We start from the raw sequence: 25,326 nt of genomic DNA, 5'->3' as shown, positions 1-25,326 counted from the left end.
CATGATATATCTACACATTTGTTGATTTCTTCATAACTCTAATCGAAACCATTACCAGCCGGTATGGAAAGTCTAATTAGTAAATATGACGCTAGCAAGTGTAATGGATCACACTATCGGTGACAATATATCAATTAATTACTATGGATGCCACCGATCTCTCCATAAGGGTGAGCTGGAGGATTATATGGAATAGTTATTTAGCGGGGAGTACCACGGATACTAAATAAACTATTGAATAGCAATTGCTCATTTAGACCCCTTGGTGAAAGGGTGACCTTGGCTAGTCAGCCCACATAGCATGTTAGCTGGCCTCTGTGGGCATACTAACATGCTAATGAATGCGCAGCGATGTCACACATACCTCACTCTTGATTGCGCCCGGCGGAGGATGGATGCGCACTGGGCATAATTTGGAGTCCCAGCACTTCCGGTCATGTGCACTGTACCTCACTGAAGTCAGGAAGCTTATGTGACGCCCTGGACTATCCAGGTCGTCCCAAGTAGACACAACAACACTACACCCCCCCCTTCCCAGTTAGGTAACAACAGTCAAACTAAAAGCCTTGTCACCACCCTCCAGGTTTGATGTCCACACCAGGGGGGTGGAGCCAGGTGGTTGGCTCCACCCACCGAGGAGTTCACAGGCCTGGAGGCGGGAACCTTTTAGTCAAGTTCAAGTTAGTAAGGAGAGTGGTTTTGACAGTGAAGGAGGGAGGTTGTATCCAGAAGCAGACCTGTGCTCAGGCCTGCCAAAGACTACTCTGGTGGCTGGGTCAGAGCCCAGTCACCATTGGCAAGGAGGCAGACGGCAGTGGCCGCCTGCAGGAGACTGGGAAGACGACCGGTGGAACCGTAAGGGACCGGGACAGGGTAGTGGCCCACCGGAACCGAACCGGGGAGCCAACTGGATACCGGAGCACCAGGCAGGGTACTCAGACCCCAAACTAGGCTAGAAGCCACCACCATAGTCAAATTAACTGATTGCGGTCTGGACCTCAAGGGTTCATTCCCACCTAAGTCCCGATTGAAGGCAACAGCCCAACCATTCCGGATAAGTGCCACCACCAAAGGCCAGAGATCCAAAGGGCCAGCGTCTGCGGGCAAACGGGCTCCTACGACAGATACACGCCGGGGAGCGGACTACCGGTGCCTAGGCACAGGAGTCAAGATTCACATACAGAGGTGCAGGAGAAAAGCGGACATTACCAACCTAACCTGGGAAAAGCTGCAGCCGGCTGCGGGCCCCGTTCATCACTCCATTTGGTTTACCAGTGACTCCAGTGTCTTGTGTCAGAGTAAATACACCAGTGCCATCGGGCACCGCGCCGCGCTGCACCGCAACACTACACCCTGCACCCGGGCCCCGGCCCACCGGACCCCGGGACCAACATCCCCTACCCACGGAGGGGTCAACACCTAGCTGTGCTACTACACTGCTCCCGGGGGCCCCTACACCTTCACCGCAGCGGTGGTGTCCACAATCACCACAACCCATGAGTGGCGTCATGGACTATCACCTCAAATCCAAACACCTCAAACACCCTCCCCCCCCCGCGTGCAGCGTCAACTCCCTTGCAGAGTGACGTGACCCCCGGGTCCGTGAGAGGCTCGAGCCACCACCCGCAGTGCGAGCACGGATCCGAGCGGCTCGGCGGTCGCAGCCGAGCCCGCAGGGCGGTACACTTACACCGCATCAGTTTAGTGCGCATGATCGGAAGTTCCGGGGTTTCCTGATTATGCGCAGTGCACATCGATCCTCCGCCGGCCACCATGAAAAGTGAGGCATGTGTGGCGTTACTGCGCATTCATTAGCATGTTGGTACGCCCACAGGGCATGCTAACATTCTATGTGGGCCTACTAGCCAAGGGAAGTAACGCCATTGTGACAAGTCCTTGGCCTCATCAGCACATAAGAAACGATCTTTAGAAATACTTTTTCTAAAGATCCCTTTATCTATGCTACTAGATGCTGGGACAGTTAGGTACTATTAGCAATATACACCCAGAACTGCTCGTGGTTCTGGGTGCATATTGGACCTGACAGGTTTCCTTTAAACACCAATTCCTGCATTTTAACCCCTTAGATGTCACATTCATTAATAGTGACTCATGACTCACTCCATAACCTGTTTTTAGTGGTGCTGATGGTCTTTCATGGCAACAAGTGGCCTAAAAGTGACCTTCATGTTTGCCATCAGATTCATAAGGTGCATGTACTCTGCATCATTATCCTAGGAATGCCCTCTCATGATAATCATTCAGTCTAAACAGTCTACTAATTACCAGAAAAGCATTCAAAATGTTCGTCTGGTGAAAGGATTTTTTGGTATGCACAAAAGACCATCATTGCATTGCATTGTCTTATTTAAACAGGAGCTGTGCTTCCAAGAACAATGGATTTTCCCTATTCTCTATCCATAGTGATCTCAAGAATCTGCAGAGCCTCATCTGAATGGAGTGGGGGTTGAGAACCAACGGTTATCGCCATAATCATACTGACCCGTAGGATAAATGGCCTCTGTGGAGCACAGTGGGAAGTGTGAAACACATCTCCTCCCACCTAAACTGTCGGGGACATCAGAGATGAATGATGTGCTGATCACGTTTATGCCGGTGAAGATGCGGACATGCATGGCTCAGACTCTGTACAACTGCAGCAGCCATTGGATGCAGATTGTGTTGTGATACTTGTATCCATTTTCTGAGGTCTAGGATGCCTCCAGCCACATTAAATGCCCATTATTTTTGTGCTGAATGGAATATTTCCAGATCATCAAACTTGGCTGCTGAACAGTGCAGATAGATGTCTGCGGATGAATCCAGTAATCTATCTATTTTTATTCAAGTGGTAAATCTTGGATTGCAGCCACTTGTCATGTACCAGCCCTTACACCGTGTTATCTTCTACAGCACTGGTTCTTAGAAGTTTGATTGCTGGAACTCAACTTACATTTGAGAATAAAAAAAGTTCACTCTTAACAATTAATTTGTACATTTACAAAAAAATAAACTATATCCAGATGGTTCAGTTTGCATCTATTTATTATAACAGCCCCTTACGCATCCCCACATCCATTGTAAACAGGACATCACTGACTCATACTTGAATAATCACCATTAAGATATGCTCTGCTCATTTTCTGGGAATTTGTATGCTAATTTTAGTTGGATCTCCTCCCAAGAAAAGTTTAATATGGCATTAACCTCACTAAGGTCAGAAGCATCTGAAATGTTCTGTTATCTGATGGGACTGTGCGTGCAACTCCATGTGCTGGCAATGGGACTTAGAAAGCAATGCTTCCCACTATTTGTAAGGCAGCTCCTAAATATTTCATAGAGGGCACCATGTACTAAGCCCCTCGACCTATATAGCCTCAGCAAACATTCTTTACATTGTGCTCGAATGGATTCAGAATACACAAATTGATGTCTACGACTATATGCCAACGTAGCTAAAGGGCCCTTCGTACTGAGTGATGATTGGAGAATGATTGTTTGTAGGAATGATCATTCCCATAATGATTCAGTGTTCACGATTCAGTGTTCACAGTTTCAGTGTTAAAGGCCGCTTTACACGCTGCGATATCGTGACCGAAATCGCTAGCGTGGGTACCCGCCCCCATCGGTTGTGCGACATGGGGCAAATCGCTGCCCGTGGCGCACAACATCGCCCAGACCCGTCACACTACTTACCTGCCCTGCGACGTCGCTGTGACCAGCGAAACACCTCCTTTCTAAGGGGGCGGTTCGTTCAACGTCACAGCGATGTCACAGCTGCGTCACTGAACCGCCGCCCAATAGAAGCGGAGGGGTGGAAATGAGCGGGATGAACATTCCGCCCACCTCCTTCCTTCCGCATTGCGGGCGGGAGGCAGGTAAGGAGAGGTTCCTCGTTCCTGCGATGTCACACGGAGCGATGTGTGCTGCCGCAGGAACGAGGAACAACTTCTTTACTGCTGCAGCAACGATATTAGAGAATGGAACCCCATGTCACCGATGAGCGATTTTGCAAGTTTTTGCAACAATGCAAAATCGCTCAAAGGTGTCACACGCAACGGCATCGCTAAAGCGAGCGGATGTGCGTCACAAATTCCGTGACCCCAACGAGATCGCTTGAGCGATGTCGCAGCGTGTAAAGCGGCCTTTACAGACTATTTTATGTCGAAATAAAAACCAACCAACCATATAAAAACCTGCATAACAAAGGAATGTGCTGACAGGTATCAGTAATCGCAAGTACGATACCGTCCTGACAGCTGCCATATGTAAATGTTAGTAAAAGGGCACCGATATTGTATATTGTGGATTCGAGATGTTTCTGTATTGATTTTCCAAAATTAGGCTAATGTCTTAAGAAGACATTATCATGGGGTCAGATTTTTGTATGTTCATATCAAGATACTCACACTATGGATTCAACAGAATGAAAATGAATAATTCTAAGGGGGTTTTATACTTCAGATTAGGTCAGTGAATACCAGGAAGGCATAGTGACGCCAAGGCCGGCATACCTACTTTGGGTATGCTGTGCACATAAAAGAACAGGAGAGCTCCTCTCTGCTTCCCGCTAAGGGGGACTCTGCGTCACTATGCCTCAGTGACCATGCCGAGTGGGACGTTGAGATGGAGGAGAGTCCACTCTGCTTCTCACTGGATGTTCAGGAATGAAAAATTAGATTTACAGTGATATCAGATAGACAATTGGGGGGACATCAATCACACCTAAAAGGCATCATAAAGAGTATGATCAATAGTAAAATAAAAAAAATGGAGGTGATAAAAGCGCTGGTGATTGAGGTAATATCTTCATATTTATTTATCAAAAGAATAAGAGTGACGCGTTTCAACATCAGGCTGAATCTTATGTACATAGAAGGCCAGGCACGAGATTGGTAATTAGAGTAAAGCAATCATTCCATTATTTTCATTAGTGCCACAGGGACCTGAGTGAAGCCATTGTTTTCACAGCCACTAGTCCCACATGGAGATACCAGTACGCTGGCCCTCTCTCCAGAGGTAAGGCTACCATTCAATGTGAATGTTTGGCTTTCTTAATGACATCATTGAAGGGAGGAAGGGGTAAAAATCCAGCACTGATGTCCATAAAAAAATGTTTTTCTTTATTTCAAATTCATCATAAAAATTAGAATGGATCAATCCTTCCAAAAGCCCTGATTACACCTTACGCGTTTCAGAGAAAATACTCCTTAGGCCTGCGACACACATCCGTGCCACCGGCACATGTTTGTCATTTTTTGCACGTACCGGCGGCACGGACACACGTTAAGCAATGCTACCCTATTGTAGCAGGCACACACACGTAAAACCACACGGAACGTGTGTCCGTGTGCGTTTGTATGTGTGTGCGTTTTTCTAAACGCTGACATGTCAGTGTTTTCTCTGGCAGCACGGGTGTCACACGGCCGGCACCTGTACCACACGGGTGAAGTGTGGATGCGGTCCCGTGTGACACGCGCTGGAGAAAACACACGTGTCAGTGAAAAAAAACCAAAACATTTACTCACCTTCTCCTGCCCTCCTGTCTCTGACGCTGCTGCCGAACGCCGCTCATTATTCTCATTTAATATTCACGTCACTGCCTGGCAGCAGCAGCAGCGAGGAGACGGGAGGGCTGGAGACCGAGGATCAGCACCACAGAAAGCAGCGCGGACAGCAGGAAGGGCCACGTGAGTATGTAAATTACCGATTCTACGTGTGCTATCGCGGATAGCACACGTAGAACACACGTGGCCCGCACGTACCAGAGACACGTACTTACCTGCACGCAACACGCAGGGGAAATACGTGTCTCTCGGCACGTGCGTGATTTTCACGTGAGTGTGGCAGAGGCCTTAATCATAAGCAAATGCAGGCAAATCCGATGCTGGATTGCGCTCATTAACATACGATAAAAGATCTTTAGAAATACTTTTTCTATGCTAGTGTAGACAGTTAGGCAGGGATTAGCAATATGCACCCAGAACTGCTCGTTGTTCTGGGTGCATATTGGACCTGACAGGTTCCCTTCAAGTTAATTCTGTATTACATCAAGAATGCCAAAATCATTATTGGTTTGGATACAAGGGGATTGAAAAAAAAGCTCAAATAGGTAAAAGACAGGTAATTCAATAATAACACAATAACTATTACTTACCTTAATAACTGAGTACATCCCCTTGCTGCTCCTATTAGTCTTTGTTATCTGTACTGCACTGATGAGGTGCTAACTGCATGCAAATGACCACTGCAGCCAATCACAAGAAGACAATGACATCACACTGCTGAGTAATTGACTGAAGTGGTCAAGTTAATTTATAAAAGTTGAGAACAGTATTGGTCATGCTAGTATTTTTACAATTTTGAATGATTTGTAGACATGTTCTTGGGCATAACACTATCTATGCACTTTTGGAACTATATTTGTAAGCATTGGGGATAAGGATATTTTTTTGCTGTGCTGGCTGCCATCAGATGGATTCAACACATATTTTTTACCTTTAACAGAATATTTTAAACCGACCGCTTTTTTTTGGTCGGTTTAAATTGTATATATGTACTGGACCTCTTAGGGGTACTTTGCACGTTGCGACATCGCTACTGCGATATCGTCGGGGTCAAATCGAAAGTGACGCACATCCGTCGCTGGTAACGACGTTGCAGCGTGTAAAGCCTAGGAGAGAAGATGAACGAGCGTGAAACAGTCAAAAATCGGTGATCTGTGTCACGTCGTTCATTTTCATAATGTCGGTCCGTCCGCAGGTACGATGTTGTTTGTCGTTCCTGCAGCTCCACACATCGCTGTGTGTGAAGCCGCAGGAGCGACAAACATCTCCTTACCTGCGCCCGCCTTCCACAGGCAATGCGGAAGGGAGAAGGTGGGCGGGATGTTTACATCCCGCTCATCTCCGACCCTCCGCTTCTATTGGCTGCCTGCCGTGTGATGTTGCTGTGACACTGCACGACCCGCCCCCTTCGGAAGGAGGCGGGTCTCCGGCCAGAGCGACGTCGCAGGGCAGGTAAGTGCATGTGAAGCTGCCGTAGCGATAATGTTCACTACGGTAGCTGTCACAAGATATCACATGTGCGACGGGGGTGGGTACTATCGCGCTCGGCATCGCTACCATCGGCTAGCGATGTCGCAGTGTGCAAAGTACCCCTTAGTATGTTTTGTGGTATACTATAACAGAATATGTCACATATATAAGAATGAAAGCTAAAATATCAATTTTTGATGGGTTGAGAATATATAAATATGTTTTTCTGAAGACTGATTGCAAAATATTCCAAATGCAATGGCAGTACTTGGTTTTCTGACGTTCACAATACTAAGGAAATATTGTGCTCAATAGTGAGAATTGGAATGAGAAGATTATCAAGTATGTAAGGATCATTAGTGAAAAAAAAATCTTTAGAAAGCTTCGTTCCCATGTCCGTTTTTGTTGTATGTGTGCTGTTAGTGATTACTGACACACCAGGGTGTTCACATGCCACTATTTCTTCTATGGTCCTCATAAAAGACAAGGAGGATCTGTTCTAATTGGGTCTGATTGGCAAACAATGCTCGCTCATGCAAATAAAATAGTCTACTAAAAAAGGGGAAAGCATGTGGAGTGGCATCTGCGTGCTGTCCATTTTTCACTGACTGGTCACTATGAGAAAGTTGAGAATCCTCCATCATTTTTTGTTGCTGCATTGAAGAAAAACGGTTGATACATAGATGGTAAAAAAAATGGACACAAAAAAAGGGGATGAAATGAAAATTGGTCCTTATTTTAGCAGACCAAAAAAAATCAGATTCTTAAAGGGGTTGTCCCATGAACAAAGTACACTTTAACCAATAGGTTTTAAAAAAATTAGTGTTTTAATTTTTTTTCCTGTGCTGAGATAATTTTCTGTATGTGCTCCTGCTATGTGCTGTGTAATGGCCGTGTCTGACCGTACAGGGGTCTTACTGTGATCTGATCATACCACAGATCACATTACAGCACGGGATCTCATTTCCCTCCCTGCCTGTTTAAAAACTTATTTAACTGCTAATTAAGTGCGAACCTGTGCTGTAATGTCTGTATGATTTCCATCCTCGTTGTCTCTGTACAGTCAGACACGGCCATTACACAGTACACAATGACACATATCTAAGATTATCTCAGCACAGAAACAATTTTTAAACACACCCAATTGTAGAAATTATTATTATTCCAAGATCTATTGATTAAAGGGTACTTGTGAGGAAAACCCCTTTATGTTTGTCTCATTGTCTATTGACAATGGATATCACAATGCGCTTTGCAATACTTTGTCATTTGTTGAATCTGACCAGGAGAACTTAAAAAACTTCAAAGTTTTATATATTTAGCTAAGCTTCCACTAGATACCTCAGTTTTCTCTAAAATGGGCTTAACTAAATGCGTCATTGAGATACGAATTAAATTGGTTACCAAAAGCATATATGTGAATGCATACCTTCTACAATAGCAGCATGTGGTGGGGATATATAAAAAATTCTATTTGGCAACATGCAGCCCAATGTCATGTGTGAAGCCAAATAGAAAATATATATATACACATGTATACAAATACATATATATTTTTGCAGCATTTTGAGATATACAGTATACCACAAAAGTGAGTACACCCCTCACATTTTAAGAAATGTTTTATTATATCTTTTCATGGGACAGCACTGAAGATATGACACTTTGATACAATGTACAGTAGTCAGTGTACAGCTTGTATAACAGTGTAAATTTGGTGCCTTCTAAATAACTCAACAGACAGCCATTAATGTCCAAACAGCTGGCAACAAAAGTGAGTAAGTGAAAATGCCCAAATTTGCAAAGGAAGAATGGTCAAGAATATCAGTCTCTCGATGTGCAAAACTGATAGAGACATACCCCAAGCGACTGCAGCTGTAATCTCAGCCAAAAGTGGCGCTACAAAGTATTAACTGAAAGGGGATGAATAATATTGCACGACCCAATTTTCAGTTATTTATTTTTTAAAAAAGTTTAAAATAAGCAATAAATTTCGTTCAACTTCACAATTGTGCTCCACTTGTTGATTTTTCACCATAACATTACATTTTTTATCTTTATGTTTGAAGCCTGAAATGTGGGAAAAGATTGAAAAATTCAAGGGAGCCGAATACTTTCGCAAGGCATTATGTATGTATAGGTGTATATATACAGTACAGACCAAAAGTTTGGACATACCTTCTCATTCAAAGAGTTTTCTTTATTTTCATGACTCTGAAAATTGTAGATTCACATTGAAGGCATCAAAACTATGACTGAAAACATGTGGAATGAAATACTTAACAAAAAAGTGCGAAACAACTGAAAGTATGTCTTCTATTCTAGGTTCTTCAAGTAGACACCTTTTCCTTTGATTACTGCTTTGCACACTCTTGGCATTCTCTTGATGAGCTTCAAGAGGTAGTCACCGGAAATGGTCTTCCAACAGTCTTGAAGGAGTTCCCAGAGATGCTTAACATTTGTTGTCCCTTTTGTCTTCACTCTGCGGTCCAGCTCACCCCAAACCATCTCGATTGGGTTCAGGTCTGGTCACTGTGGAGGACAGGTCATCTGGCGTAGCACCCCATCACTCTCCTACTTAGTCAAATTGCCTTACACAGCCTGGAGGTGGGTTTGGGGTCATTGTCCTGTTGAAAAATAAATGATGGTCCAACTAAATGCAAACCGGATGGAATAGCATGCCGCTGCAAGATGCTGTCGTAGCCATGCTGGTTCAGTATGCCTTCAATTTTGAATAAATCCCCAACAGTATCACCAGCAAAGCACCCCCACACCATCAAACCTCCTCCTCCATGCATCACGGTGGGAACCAGGCATGCAGAGTCCATCCGTTCACCTTTTCTGCGTCACACAAAGACACGGTGGTTGGATCCAAAGATCTCAAATTTGGATTCGTCAGACCAAAGCACAGATTTCCACTAGTCTAATGTCCATTCCTTGTGTTCTTTAGCCCAAGCAAGTCTCTTCTTCTTGTTGCCTGTCCTTAGCAGGGGTTTCCTAGCAGCTATTTTACCATGAAGGCCTGCTGCACAAAGTCTCCTCTTAACAGTTGTTCTAGAGATGTGTCTGCTGCTACAACTCTGTGTGGCATTGACCTGGTCTCTAATCTGAGCTGCTGTTAACCTGCGATTTCTGAGGCTGGTGACTCGGATAAACTTATCCTCCGCAGCAGAGGTGACTCTCGGTCTTCCTTTCCTGGGGCGGTCCTCATGTGAGCCAGTTTCTTTGTAGCGTTTGATGGTTTTTGACACTGCACTTGGGGACACTTTCAAGGTTTTCCCAATTTTTCAGACTGACTGACCTTCATTTCTTAAAGTAATGATGGACACTCGTTTTTCTTTACTTAGCTGCTTTCCTCTTGCCATCTTACAAATTCTAACAGTCTATTCAGTAGGACTATCAGCTGTATATCCACCAGACTTCTGCACAACACAACTGATGGTCCCAACCCGATTTATAAGGCAACAAATCCCACTTATTAAACCTGACAGAGCACACCTGTGAAGTGAAAAGCATTTCCAGTGACTGCCTCTTGAAGCTCATCAAGAGAATGCCAAGAGTGTGCAAAGCAGTAATCAAAGCAAATGGTGGCTACTTTGAAGAACCTAGAATATAAGACATATTTTCAGTTGTTTCACACTGACTCTGAAAATTGTAGATTCACATTGAAGGCATCAAAACTATGAATTAACCCATGTGGAATGAAATACTTAACAAAAAATTGTGAAACAACTGAAAATATGTCTTATATTCTAGGTTCTTCAAAGTATCCACCTTTTGCTTTGATTACTGCTTTGCACACTGTTGGCATTCTCTTGATGAGCTTTAAGAGGTAGTCACCGGAAATGGTTTTCCAACAGTCTTGAAGGAGTTCCAAGAGATGCTTAGCACTTGTTGGCCCTTTTGCCTTCACTCTGTGGTCCAGCTCACCCCAAACCATCTCGATTGGGTTCAGGTCTGGTGACTGTGGAGGCCAGGTCATCTGGCGTAGCACCCCATCACTCTCATTCTTAAGGCCGCTTTACCCCCTGCGATATCGGTACCGATATCGCTAGCGTGGGTACCCGCCCCCATTGTTTGTGCGACACGGGCAAATCGCGGCCCGTGGTGCACAACATCGCCCAGACCTGTCACACTACTTATCTGCCTAGCGACGTTGCTGTGACCGGCGAAACACCTCCTTTCTAAGGGGGCGGTCCGTGCGGCGTCACAGCGACGTCACTAAGCGGCCGCCCAATAGAAGCAGAGGGGCGGAGATGAGCGGGACGTAACATCCCTCCCACCTCCTTCCTTCCTCATTGCGGGCGGGATGCAGGTAAGGAGAGGTTCCTCGTTCCTGCGGTGTCACACGGAGCGATGTGTGCTGCCGCAAGAACGAGGAACAACATCGTTACTGAAGCAGCAACGATATTCGGGAATGGACCCCCGTGTCACCGATGAGCGATTTTGCACGTTTTTGCGACGATGCAAAATCGCTCATAGGTGTCACACGCAACAACATCGCTAATGCGGCCGGATGTGCGTCACAAATTCCGTGACCCCTACGAGATCGCTTTAGTGATGTCGTAGCGTGTAAAGCGGCCTTAAGTCAAATATCCCTTACGCAGCCTGGAGGTGTGTTTGGGTCATTGTCCTGTTGAAAAATAAATGATGGTCCAACTAAACGCAAATCGGATGGAATAGCATGCCGCTGCAAGATGCTGTGGTCATCAGAAGAAAACCAGAGTCAGAAGTATACAAAAGAGCATCTAAACAAGCCTGATGCATTTTGGAAACAAGTCCTGTGGACCAATGAGTTTAAAATATAACTTTTTGGCCACAATATCAGAGGTATGAGAAAAAGGGCACAGAATTTCAGGAAAAGAATATCTTATCAACCATTAAAGATGGGAATGGATCAATCATGCTTTGTTGTTGTGTTGCAGCCAATGACAAGGGGAACATTTCACGGGTAGAGTGAAGAATGGATTCAATGAAATTTCAACAAATTCTTAAAGCAAACATAACACCATCTATAAAAAAGCTGAAGTTGAAAAGTGGATGGCTTCCACAAAAGGGTAATGATCCTAGACACAGGTCAAAATCCCCAAAAGACTACCCCAATAGGCGCAAGCTGAAGGTTTTATAATGGCCGTCACAGTCCCTTGATCTGAACATCACTGAAAATCTGTGACTAGACCTCAAAAGAGCAGTGCATGCAAGACAACCCAGGAATCTCACAGAACTGGAAGACTTTACCAAGGGAGAATAGATGAAAATCTCTCATACAAGAATTGAAAGATTCTTGGCTACAGAAAGCGGATTAGGGGATAATGAAAAAACCACGGTATTGGCTGCGCTGCTATTAAAGTTCATAAAGATGATGGTATTGTTCCAAAAAACTTTTTTTATTGCAAGATTATAAGCCACAACGCGTTTCGGGGTTAAATATTCCCCCTTCCTCAGGTAGCTACCTGAGGAAGGGGGAATATTTAACCCCGAAACGCGTTGTGGCTTATAATCTTGCAATAAAAAAAGTTTTTTGGAACAATACCATCATCTTTATGAACTTTAATAGCAGCGCAGCCAATACCGTGGTTTTTTCATTATCCCCTAATCCATTCTCCTTCTCCTTCCTGCAGTGCACGGGGCTGCTGCAGCTATTCCAAGACTCTGCCTGAATCACATCAAGCCTCTGAAGGGCCGGTGAGTCACCAACATCTGTTCTACGGGTCCGTCCACCACAGAGGAGGAGCTGCAGCTCAGCACTGGTCTGACAACTGTGTTCTCCATGTGGGATATCGATCATGTGAGCGGCGGCCTGAGCTGGAAATACTGCGGGCTGGAAAGGACGAGATCCCCGCTGATGCCATAGTGGTACACCGTGTACCTCCCTTCGGCTGTCTCCCCAGTGTTGTACCTGACGTACAACAGGATCAGGTGAGTGTGACCATCACACTGCACACGCAATAAGCTATCATTAGATTTTACACAGGAGCGCACCCTCTTTTTTCTTTTATTTTGGCTACAGAAAGCATTAGGAAGCTGTGATACTTGGCAAAGGGGTTGTTACTAGGCACTGACCATGCAGGGTGCCCAAACGTTTGCATTGGGCCATTTTCATTTTTCATTAATTCAAAAATGGAAAAGATGATTTTATTTTTTTGCCTAAAACAGAAAGGAAAATGTGTCATCCTTTAACTTGTGCCTTTTAGAGATCATTTAATCTTCAACTTTGCCTAACTGTACACGATACCCCAGTAATTTTGACCAGGGCTGTCCAAATGTTAGCAATCCACTGTATATATATATATATAAATATATATATATATATTGTGATAACACGCTCCGGGATCGCCTTTGCTGGGTTCAAAGGGCACGTATTCACCTCAGGCAGACAGCCGAATTCAAGGTGTAACTGACGCTTGGTCAGGTTTATTGCAGTGAAGCATAAACAAAAAGAAAAAAAAACACCAACAAAATAAATCCTTGCCTGTCCGGCACTAACTATACACGGTGTTATCCTAACTACCAACTGGAGGGCTTCTCCCTTCCAGCTAAACCATACAAACATCAGGCACTGCTCCTCACAAGTGTCTCCTACACAGACAGGCTTACTGTGTTCCCAGATGGAGACCCTCCCCCAACTTCCCAGATTCCTTTTACCTCCGTCCTTCACCTCCCATTAATCCATTAGTAGCCAGGTGATCCTGGCCAGGCTAAGTCACATAGGACCGATACCGGGGTGAGATATACCTGCCCTCATCCACTAATCCCACATGAGTCTCACATATCCCCCCCCTCTGCTCAGACCACTGCAGCTGAGCAACAGCACCCACAAAACAGTGCACACGAGACAGGGCATCAGCATTCCCCATCCGCACCCCCGGGCGGTGCTCCACTGTAAAACGGTAGGCCTGAAGTGCAAGGAACCACCGGGTCACTCGGCCATTCCGTTCCCTATTCAAGTGCATCCACTTGAGAGGGGCATGGTCAGTGATCAGCCGGAACTTCCTTCCAATCAAGTAATATTTAAGGGACTCTAGAGCCCACTTAATGGCTAAGCATTCTTTTTCCACTATGGCATAGTTGCGTTCATGCTTATTAAGTTTCCGACTAAGATAAAGGACCGGATGTTCCTCTCCGTCCTTCAGTTGTGACAATACAGCCCCTATACCGGCATCAGAAGCGTCCGTTTGGACCACGAACTCGCTGCGGAAGTCAGGAGTCATTAGCACAGGGTGAGAGCAAAGAGCTAGTTTTAAGTTATGGAAGGCTTCTTCGGCTGCCGTGGTCCATTTGATCATGACAGAGTCTTTCCCTTTGGTAAGGTCCGTCAGGGGAACAGCGGTAGCCGCAAAATTAGGAAAGAACCGTCGGTAGTAGCCGGCTATTCCCAAAAATGCTCTCACCTGCTTCTTGTTGACTGATTGCGGCCATTTCTGAATGGCTTGTATCTTGTCAATCTGGGGTTTAACAATTACCTTCCCAATTACGTATCCCAAATACCGGGCTTCTTCCAGCCCGATATGACATTTCTTGGGGTTTGCTGTTAGACCTGCCTCCCGCAGGTCCTCAATCACAGCCTCTAGTTTCTGGAGGTGCGTCTCCCAGTCCAGGCTGTAAATGACTATGTCATCCAAATACGCAGAAGCATGCTGCCTATGGGGCCTCAGGACTCGGTCCATCAACCTTTGAAAGGTTGCCGGTGCCCCGTGTAGTCCAAACGGCATATACACATACTGATATAAACCTTCCGGTGTAGAAAACGTGGTTTTCTCTTTAGCGGCCTCTGTTAGCGGGATCTGCCAATAGCCCTTCGTTAAGTCTAGGGTCGTGATATACCGGGCTTTTCCAAGCCGATCTATTAATTCATCGACCCGTGGCATAGGGTATGCATCAAATTTGGAGACCGCATTTAATCTCCTGAAGTCATTGCAGAATCTAATGGAGCCGTCTGGTTTCGGTATTAACACAATCGGACTCGACCAGGCGCTATGCGATTCCTCGATTACACCTAACTCTAACATAGTCTTCACTTCTCGGGAGACAGCTTCCCGCCGAGCCTCCGGTATTCGGTAGGGCTTTACCTGAACTGTTACCCCAGGCTCTGTTATGATGTCATGTTTAATGAGAGTGGTCTGCCCGGGCTTTTCCGAGAAAAACTCGTGATTGTTGATTACAAACTGCTTGACGTCGGTCTTTTGCGCTCCGACAGAGTCTCCGCCGTCCCGACATCCGGTATGGTCTGCTTGCAGACCGGAAGGGCCAGACCTGCTGACAGAGCTGGACGGTCCTTCCAGGGTTTTATCAGATTCACGTGATAAATCTGTTCAGGCTTCCTTTTACCAGCCTGGTACACTTTGTAGTTTACCTCACCCACCCGTTCCTTAATTTCAAAGGGGCCTTGCCACTTTGCCAGAAATTTGCTTTCTGCCGTGGGGACCAGGATCAACACCCTATCTCCGGGTGCAAAAGTACGGATCTTGGCCCCCCTATCATAAATCCTTTTCTGTGCTCCTTGAGCCTGTATCATATGCTCTTTAACGATGGGCATCACCGCCGCAATACGGTCCTGCATTTGGGTTACATGGTCTATTACGCTTTTGAACGGGGTGACCTGTCCCTCCCAGGTTTCTTTAGCGACATCTAACAGTCCACGGGGACGTCGGGCGTACAGAAGCTCGAAAGGAGAGAACCCGGTGGAAGACTGGGGCACCTCCCGGATGGCAAAAAGCAAATACGGGAGTAAGTAGTCCCAGTTCTTCCCGTCCTTGTCTATCGCCTTACGGAGCATCTGTTTCAAAGTTTTGTTAAACCGTTCAACCAGTCCGTCCGTTTGAGGGTGATACACGGAGGTGCGTAACTGTGCTATTTGTAACAGCCTGCAGAGTTCTTTCATTACTTTAGACATAAAGGGGGTTCCTTGGTCTGTGAGTATTTGTTTTGGGACACCAACCCGACTAAACACATGCACCAGCTCCTTGGCAATGGTCTTGGTGGCCGTGTTACGCAAAGGGATGGCCTCGGGGTAACGAGTGGCATAATCCAAGATGACAAGGATGTGCTGGTGTCCTCGTGCAGACTTGGGGAGGGGTCCAACTAAATCCATCCCAATTCTCTCAAATGGGATCTCGATGATAGGCAGAGGTACTAAGGGGCTACAGAAACGGGGCCTAGGCGCAGAGATTTGGCAGTCGGGACAAGACTCGCAATAGGTGCGAATATCGTGATGCATGCCGGGCCAAACAAAACAGTGTAATATCCTTTCGGTAGTTTTCTGGACCCCCAGGTGTCCCCCCATCATGTGTCCGTGTGCCAGGTCCAGCACTCTCCGCCTGTAGGCTCTCGGCACAACCAATCGTTGTACTGTGTCATCCCCCTTCTTCTCTATCTGATAGAGAAAGTCATTCTCCAGTGCCATGTAGGGGTAAGACAGCCTAGTACCTGCATCCACCTGCACCCCGTTTATCATTTTAACATTTTTTATAGCCTGAGAAAGGGTAGGATCTCTCATTTGCTCACTTTGGAAGTCATCTTTCTGGACTTCCAAATTCAGCCAAGAGGAAGGGGGACAGCCACCCATGTCCGCCTCTGCCCCGGGTTCATCGGAATCACCCGCCAGAACTGAAAAGGGGAACTGGGGGTTGTTTTCAGCGGATTCCTCCTCTGAACCCTCTTGTGGGGCATCCTCTAGTGGCTCCGGGCCCACACAAGGTGTGGGAGAAGGATCATCCGTGCGGCTACCCTGGGGTACTAATTGGTTCTCCCACAACTGCCAGAAGTGGGGAAAATCCCTGCCCAAAATGATATCATGCAATAGTGCTGGTACTAGTCCCACCTTATGATGCACAGACCCATAGGGCGTAGTAATGCAGGAGACCGTTGTGAGGTACGAGCAGGTGTCTCCATGCACACATGTCACAGAAAATTTATCTGACGGTCCCATCGGGACTGCTACCAGACTGGCCTTTACCAGAGTCACCACACTTCCCGAGTCTAATAGTGCAACAACAGTATTGCCATCAATGGACACTTCACACAGGTGTTTTTTCATATCGCCTTGACATGCAGCAACACACACTACCCGTGCAACCATAGCCCTGCGTTTTTCAAAGTCCGTGACATCACACTGCATCGGTTCTGCGGTTACTGGACAGTTTGCAGCAATGTGGCCCACCTCCTGGCAGCGGAAACACCTCACGGGCCCCTTGCTAAGACCATAGTTTGGCACCTTAGCCCTCACAGGGCCAGCAGTCCTGTTTTCCTCCTCCACTGCCTTAGGATATTTTCCTCCTCCCCATGACCCTGGAACAGTCTTACCAGATCCTCGTCGAGAAGGGGAAGAGCGAGGATGTGTAGCATCGTCCATAAGTCCTTCTGCCAAGGAATAACGCTCCACTAGATCCACTAGCTGATCCGCTGTCGTGGGGTTTCCATGGCTTACCCACCTCTTCAGAGATGGCGGTAGAGCTCTTAGGTATTTATCAAGAACGATTCTTTGTACCATCTCTGGCGCCGTCAAAACCTCGGGCTGTAGCCATTTCTTGGTCAAGTGAATGAGGTCAAACATCTGTGACCGCGGTGGTTTATCGGGCTGATAAGTCCATTGATGAACTCTCTGTGCTCGCACGGCCGTTGTCACTCCCAGCCGGGCAAGGATCTCGGCTTTTAGTTTATCAAAGTCATGCGCTGCTTCAGGCTCAAGATCAAAGTAGGCTTTTTGGGCCTCACCTGCCAGAAACGGTGCAAGCAAGTCGGCCCATCGCTGCTTTGGCCACTTTTCCCGCTCCGCCGTCCGTTCAAACGTAGTCAGGTAAGCTTCCACATCGTCCTCTGTGGTTAATTTCTGCCAGCACCGACTCACATGAATCACCCTCTGGTCAGCCTCCGCATTACTCTCCGGTACGGTCGCCAGACGCTGCGCCACCTGCTGCAAAAGTTGGCGGTCTTTAACCGTCGATTCCACCAGTTCCTTCAACTGTGCCGACATCAAGCGATTAGCCTCCTGCTGCACAGCTGCGGATTGTACCAGCGCTTTCACCACGTCATCCATTATGATGCGCTGTAACGTGCTGCCCGCGTTCTCCACCACAATGTGATAACACGCTCCGGGATCGCCTTTGCTGGGTTCAAAGGGCACGTATTCACCTCAGGCAGACAGCCGAATTCAAGGTGTAACTGACGCTTGGTCAGGTTTATTGCAGTGAAGCATAAACAAAAAGAAAAAAAAACACCAACAAAAAAAAATCCTTGCCTGTCCGGCACTAACTATACACGGTGTTATCCTAACTACCAACTGGAGGGCTTCTCCCTTCCAGCTAAACCATACAAACATCAGGCACTGCTCCTCACAAGTGTCTCCTACACAGACAGGCTTACTGTGTTCCCAGATGGAGACCCTCCCCCAACTTCCCAGATTCCTTTTACCTCCGTCCTTCACCTCCCATTAATCCATTAGTAGCCAGGTGATCCTGGCCAGGCTAAGTCACATAGGACCGATACCGGGGTGAGATATACCTGCCCTCATCCACTAATCCCACATGAGTCTCACAATATATATATATATATATATATATATATATATATATATATATATATATATATTCACAGGTTATAGATTTAGAGACAAATGTTTGTTGATGTGATGTGCTGATAATTTTAATGAAACCTGTATGTGAAGCCAAAGTCTTCTCATCTGCCTGGTGGGTTTTTTTAGACTGCTCCCAACAGTAGCTGTACAGATTCAGTTGTAGAAAAGGGACCAACTGGTAAGTAAAGCCATATTTACACAAATCCCCATTTTTATAGTTCGTCACAATCAAGCATTTACTTTGGTTTATCATCGGATGGGGGCATCAGAATGAACTCTTAGTACGTTTCCAAAACAAGAAGATCAAATATTAACCATTACAACCTAAGGACTGAGCAGGGCTCTAGTGTACTCTGAAATCCTTTTTTTCCACCCAACAGTTAATAAATTACAGTCTGTTAATCAATAAATTCCAAAACACAAGGAAAATCATAGTTCCTGGGACTCAGCTGTACCTTTATATGAATACATGTGCTTTGTAAAAGGTGTGAAAAAAAAGTTAAATATTATCTAAATATTACATCTTTAGTAAAGTCTACAGATTAGCTTACCTCCATTGATACATAGGGTGTATCCTGTACTTGAAGCGAAATTTGTTCTCCATCAATCGTCACTTTTCTTGAGTATAATGCACCTACAAAGCATGACAACAATGTATTAATATGCTGTACTATACAATTATCTGGTAAATTGAAATACTTTAAAATCACGCAAAGAAGAAATTATTGGGTTGTACAATTTTTGCATTATGCAGAGCGGCTTTGGGAAATATATACAGCATTCTACTATGCTGTAAAACGCCGCCCTACTTTATATGGGGAAAACCTAGTGATAGGTTCCCTCAGTATTATCTGACAGTAAATAAATAGTGGGTAATCTGATTATTATGATGATGTCTTCACATCCTGGTTTCTGGTTTAACCCAGTTGTGGAATCAACCCTGTGTATCCCAAGTTAATAGAGAGGTTATTATCTGAGAGGTCGCACTCTGGAGAGGAAATGTAAGGAAGCTTAGATTTATAGGAGGGTAATGGACCATGGTTGAAATGAATGACCTCCAAACAGAAGTCTACTCCGGATGACGATTAATAAAATTGTCCTGAAAGTCAAAAACAACCATACACTAAACCAAGCTACAAAGAAATAAAGGAATCTTGGACGTTCTGCTGTAGAATCAATTGGCATAAAACCCAAAAAATTGCATTCTGTAGACAAAACATGGATAGTGTTGGTAAAGGACAAGGTCCTAGGTCTCAGATAATACAAATCTATCTTCTGCTAGTGCCCAGAAGAGACAACTAGGAATGCAAAGACTACTAAACAAGCTGTCCTCATTTACTAAGCACATGCTGAGCAATTGATCCATCTTTCCACCCTCTGTTCAAACTTACCAGTGTTTGCTTCATAGTCTCCAATAAATCTCTTTGTGAGAAATCTTACTACGAGGGCTAGGACAAAGAGAAAAAAATCCCTTAGTTAGTGCACATTGCAGTGTTACATATTTATTGAGTCTTAAATTACTGCTCCTCTATGTGAATTGTGTCTCCACATGAATATTGGTAAACGTCTATTCTCATTATTTAAGGGGTCGTCTGGGTGAGATGAGGATAGTCCGGCTTTTTAGGCCGTTCTAAGCTTTGTGCTCATGTTAGTTGGTCGATCGGTTGACATCTCTTAATTAGTAAAGATGGCGTGAGCTGTCTTAGACAATAATTTTGTAAAGATCATTATACTATTGTAAAAATATGAACCTTTGTTGAGGTCATATTAAAAGTTGCAAATTTGTATTATTGTGATGACTATGCACAATCAGAAATGTTAACGTCCTTGTTAAATTACCAACTAAAATCTAAGCTGCTTTTCTTCATTGATTAGTACGCTTACGAGACACTGTGTTTCTCTGAAAATAAGACAGGGTCTTATATTATTTTTTGCTTGCAAAGATGGGCTAGGGTTTATTTTTAGGGGATGTCTTATTGTTTTCCATGACCGACAATCCAACACAATGCAGATACATACCAGCCTGTCTCCTCTTCAACTCTAGACTCTTACAGTTAGAAGGCCTTTCATGACATCATTGCCACATTAAGGTCCTTAAGTAGTGCTCACCTCTCAATATTAACTCTGGGGGTCCCTAAAATATTGGGGCCCTACGAATTTGACCAGGTTGACTTCCCCTAATGCCAACTGAATGTAACTAAGGGTTATTTATGGAGTAGGACTTATATTTCAAGAAAACTCCAAAAATCATCTAAAATTATGCTAGGTCTTATTTTTAGGGTAGGTCTTATTTTTGGGAAACATGGTATGACACATCTAACCACATAATAACCTTTATAAACACCGTTATTTGAAGCTTGTGGTCCTAGGTACCAAGTTTGTGCCAAGGACCCAACTTTATACGCAATATAAAGTACTAATAACCTCTTATGTGGCAGAAAATCATTGGGACATTTCAGTGGTAATTCCCAGTTCCTCTGTAGACCATAAACTAATGCCCTCAAAAACCACTAAGTGATGTGTCTGCACTGGATAAGAATAGCAAGGATAATAAATACAGTGATGTCACAGTACAGAAATAAATGCTATGATGTCAGTACAGAGATAAATGCTTTGATGTCACAGTACAGAAGTAATAAATATAGTGCTGTCACAGTACAGAGATAATAAATGCTGTGCTGTCACACTACAGTGATAATTGCTGTGATGTTATGGCACAGAGATAAATACAGTGGTTTCACATTACAGATATAATAAATGCTGTGCTATCACAGTACAAAGATAATAAATGCTGTGATGTCACAGTACAAAGATAAATGCTGTGATGTCACAGTATAGAGATAATAAATGCTGTGCTGTCACATTACAGAGATAAATGCTGTGCTGTCAAAGTAGAGAGATAATAAACGCTGTGATGTCACAGTTGAGTGGAGAGATAATAAATGCTGTGATGTCACAGTACAGATATAAATGCTGTGATGTCACAGTACAAAGATAAATGCCGTGATGTCACAGTACAGAGATAATAAATACACTGATGGCATGGTATAGAGATAATAAATACACTGATGTCACAGTACAGAGATAATAATTGCTGTGATGTCACAGTACACAGATAATAAATACACTGATTGCACAGTCTAGAGATAATAAATACTGTAATGTCACAGTATAGAGGTAATAAACATAGTGAGATTCTTCAGTAGTTAATACTTTTCTCAGTTAACTGAAAAGGTGACAATTAACAAAGCTTTCAAGACTACTTAAGTCTCCTCATCATGCATAGTGTAACACAATATATGTGACTTTTCAGATATTGTGCTAAACTATGCCTGATGAAGAGATGTAAGTATTATCGAAAGATTGTTAATTGCCATCACCTTTTCAGATAGCCTTTAAAATGAAACAAGCTAAGGACTCTCAAACCTATTTTTTTCTATCACAGCATATAAATAGTAAAAACACTGATGTCACAGCACTGTGATAATTATTGCTGTGATATTACAGTTTAGGAATACTTAATAGAGTGATGTCACGGTTCAAAGAAAATGAACACGGTGATGGCATAGCACAAGGATAATTCTGTGATGTCAGAGTAGAAGTGTAATAAGGACAAAAAGGGCAGGCTGGCTGGGGTATGGCAACCTCCATTCATCAAATACATGATGAGTGCTGGCGTTTGCTGCACCAGAAAGTTTACTCCAGTGGGAACTGAAGTAGGATTTGTGGCTGAGAGCATACAGCAGTGTACATCACTTGTCCAACACTCCCAATTATTCAAGAGGCGTGTGCCTCTTCATGAATCAAGAGCATCTAACTCCAACACAGATCCTCATCAAGAATGGCGAGAAAACGCTGGTCTTCATGAAACAGGAGCAACAGACTCCTGCGCAGCTCCACATCAAAATCGATGAGAACAACGCTGGTTTTCATGAATCAGAAGCATCAGACTCCGGCCTAGATCCTGATCAAAACTGATAAGAACAACACTGGTCTTCATGAATCAGAAGCATCAAACTCCAGCACAGCTCCTCAAGACCGATGAGAACAACGCTGGTTTTCATGAATCAGGAGCATCTGACTCCAGCACAGATCCTCATCAAGAATGACGAGAACAACATTGGTCTTCATGAGTCAAGAGCATCTGACTCCAACACAGATCCTCATCAAGAACGACGAGAAAAATGCTGGTCTTCATGAAACAGGAGCAACAGACTCCTTGCTAAGGTCCTCATCAAGATCGATGAGAACAACGCTGGTTTTCATAAATCAGAAGCATCAGACTCCAGTACAGCTCCTCAAGACCAATGAGCACAACACTGGTTTTCATGAATCAGGAGCATCTGACTCCAACACAGATCCTCATCAAGAATGACGAGAAAAATGCTGGTCTTCATGAAACAGGAGCATCTGACTCCAGCACAGCTCCTCATCAAAACTGACAAGAACAATTCTGGTCTTCATGAATCAGGCCCTATATGTTTATTGCATAGTAAACTGTAGACAGTGATATCTATTCCCAAAAGTAATGAAACGATAATGTATACTGAAATCAAAGGAATAGTTATTGCACATAGTGATATCACAGTGTGGGAACAGTATTTATGGGGATGTCATAGAACAGGGTCAATTTGCAGAAGAGAAATTATAAACGTAGAAATGTCACAACTAATGGTAAAGGACAACACCAATGTCACAGCACTAGAAAATATAGTTTATGTCCTCCTCACTGCGTCTTAATAAGGAGACGCATAGGAGTTGTATTTAGTGCAACTTTGCGGTGCCCTATAACAGTCACATGTAAAATGATTGATTGCTCTCAGTGAGAGAAACAAAATTAAAAGTTTGTAGTTGTGGTACCTTTTAATGGCTAACTAAAATAAAAATAAAATATGATGCTATAAAGCAAGCTTTCGATACATCTCAGTCACATGAAAGTCACGCTTCACCAACAATGAATAGATATAGTGCTATACATTTTCTAATTCAAATTTATCAGTGTAAACCAAGCAAAGAAAAAACATTTCTCCAGCTGGTAACACTCAATTACTAGTTTTAAAGTAGTAGTCGTACACTGACCTTACCAGATTACACAACATTTCACAATCTAATATTTATAGTTCTATCCAAAAATTAGCCTATACAGTTACATGCAACTTCCTAGGACAGAGTGTACTCAACAGTTGGTGCATACTGTCCTATGGAGATGCAGATGACCAAGATCGGTATAATTCCACAATGATAATATATAATCTCCATTCAGCTTTTCTCTATAATACTAAGTATATATAGAAAAGAACCTCTGGGCAGGTATAATCATTGTGCTCGGACAGCAAACGGGCGCATTTGATTGAGTTTCAATTCTAATCCTTTATTCCTTTATGCTCAGCTTACGACTAGATACAAAAATCCCAAAGAAATGTCATTCTGGGCACTAATTAATAAGGTTATGAAATTTAGAAAGCAGAAAATTATATTTATATATCTTGTGTAAAATCCAAGAACAAATTAGCATATGGAGAACTGTATCATGATCTTCATTTGTGAAGCAATGAACATTACTAATACTAGGCATTTACAGTCTTACCGGTCTTCCCAACACCACTGCCCCCCAGAACCACAATCTTGATGTTCCTGTTAGCATCACAATCCAAGAGTGGGTATTCAGGGATAGGAACTAGTAGATAGTTGTGGGAAAACTGGGACATAGTCTATGGGGCTAATGCCGAAAAGTGTCCAATGGGAATGATGAAGTGTTATTGTTAGGTTCCACAGCTTCTTGAATCTAATATCATTGTTTGAAAGTAGGTCAGGCTGCTGAGACCTCCGAAGGCAAGACACAAATGTCCCCACTCTGAGGGACTCGCTCAAAAGCAGAGGGGAACGTTTCTCTCCCAGCTTGAGTGAAAACTGATTCCTACATCCAGCATCCAATCAGAAGTTGTCCATTGACATTCCATGGGGAGGGGATATGGGAAATAGTGATTTTAACTGTATCTCCTCCTCAGATACTTATTCTGTAGATAACCTTCTACAACTCCTTACATTTCCTGTGTAGACTGTATATAAGACCAGAAAATATTAAATAGAACTATATACGTTTTTATTTAGAAATCAATATTCTACTTTTTGCCTTTATATGCCAAAACTTTTGACACCAACCATATTGTAAAGAACTGAAACATTTTAATCCTAGTTCCGGGGAAATATAAGGTCAAACACTATAAGTCTAGAGAGAATAAAAACAGTTAAACAATACAAATTACTAATATCTTCACTTATATATGACATATGAAATTTACATTCTAGAAAGTCAGTTTTGTAGATTTTCAGAATCTCAAAAATTTGCATGCAGCATTTGACAGTCTGCGTAGAAGTGGTTAATCAAAACTGTTGGTTCTTCAATTTGAGAAAGAGTTCAGGCTTCATTGATTTAATCCTTATTCTTGAGAGACACCCTGCTAGAGGGAGACAGAGAACAATAAGTCCTGGAGCCTGTGAGTCAGTTGTAAAACATGCAGTCTTTCATAGATCCATACAAAAAGTAGCGTCTTTTCCATGTCCAAGTAGTGGCAAACTTTGTGAATCTGGTGTCATAAAAGCTTCCGCGTGTCAGAGACGTGAATTAGGCACTAATGCTTTGGTTTATGATCTAAGTATTAAATGTGTCGTATATCTAGCTGATATTCTTATTATGTATTTTTTTACATAATTAAT

At 43.9% G+C, this 25,326-nt stretch overlaps 1 protein-coding gene across 1 annotated transcript in view; it reads right to left on the bottom strand.

The window, feature by feature from the left end:
• LOC142250508 (ras-like protein family member 11A-like) overlaps positions 1 to 24,447 on the bottom strand; it is a 91,571-nt gene extending 67,124 nt beyond the window's left edge. The window contains exons 1-3 of the mRNA XM_075322693.1: positions 24,197 to 24,447; positions 20,001 to 20,057; positions 19,161 to 19,243 (exon numbers count right to left, since the gene is read on the bottom strand). Coding sequence (XP_075178808.1) covers positions 19,161 to 19,243; positions 20,001 to 20,057; positions 24,197 to 24,317 — 261 coding nt within the window. The 5' untranslated portion in view covers positions 24,318 to 24,447. The remainder of the gene's footprint in view (positions 1 to 19,160; positions 19,244 to 20,000; positions 20,058 to 24,196) is intronic.
• Positions 24,448 to 25,326: the final 879 nt, after the last annotated feature.

This window comes from Anomaloglossus baeobatrachus, chromosome 9 (assembly GCF_048569485.1).
Source record: "Anomaloglossus baeobatrachus isolate aAnoBae1 chromosome 9, aAnoBae1.hap1, whole genome shotgun sequence".
Taxonomy (NCBI): Eukaryota; Metazoa; Chordata; class Amphibia; order Anura; family Aromobatidae; genus Anomaloglossus; species Anomaloglossus baeobatrachus.
This window is presented reverse-complemented; position numbering and strand designations above follow the sequence as displayed.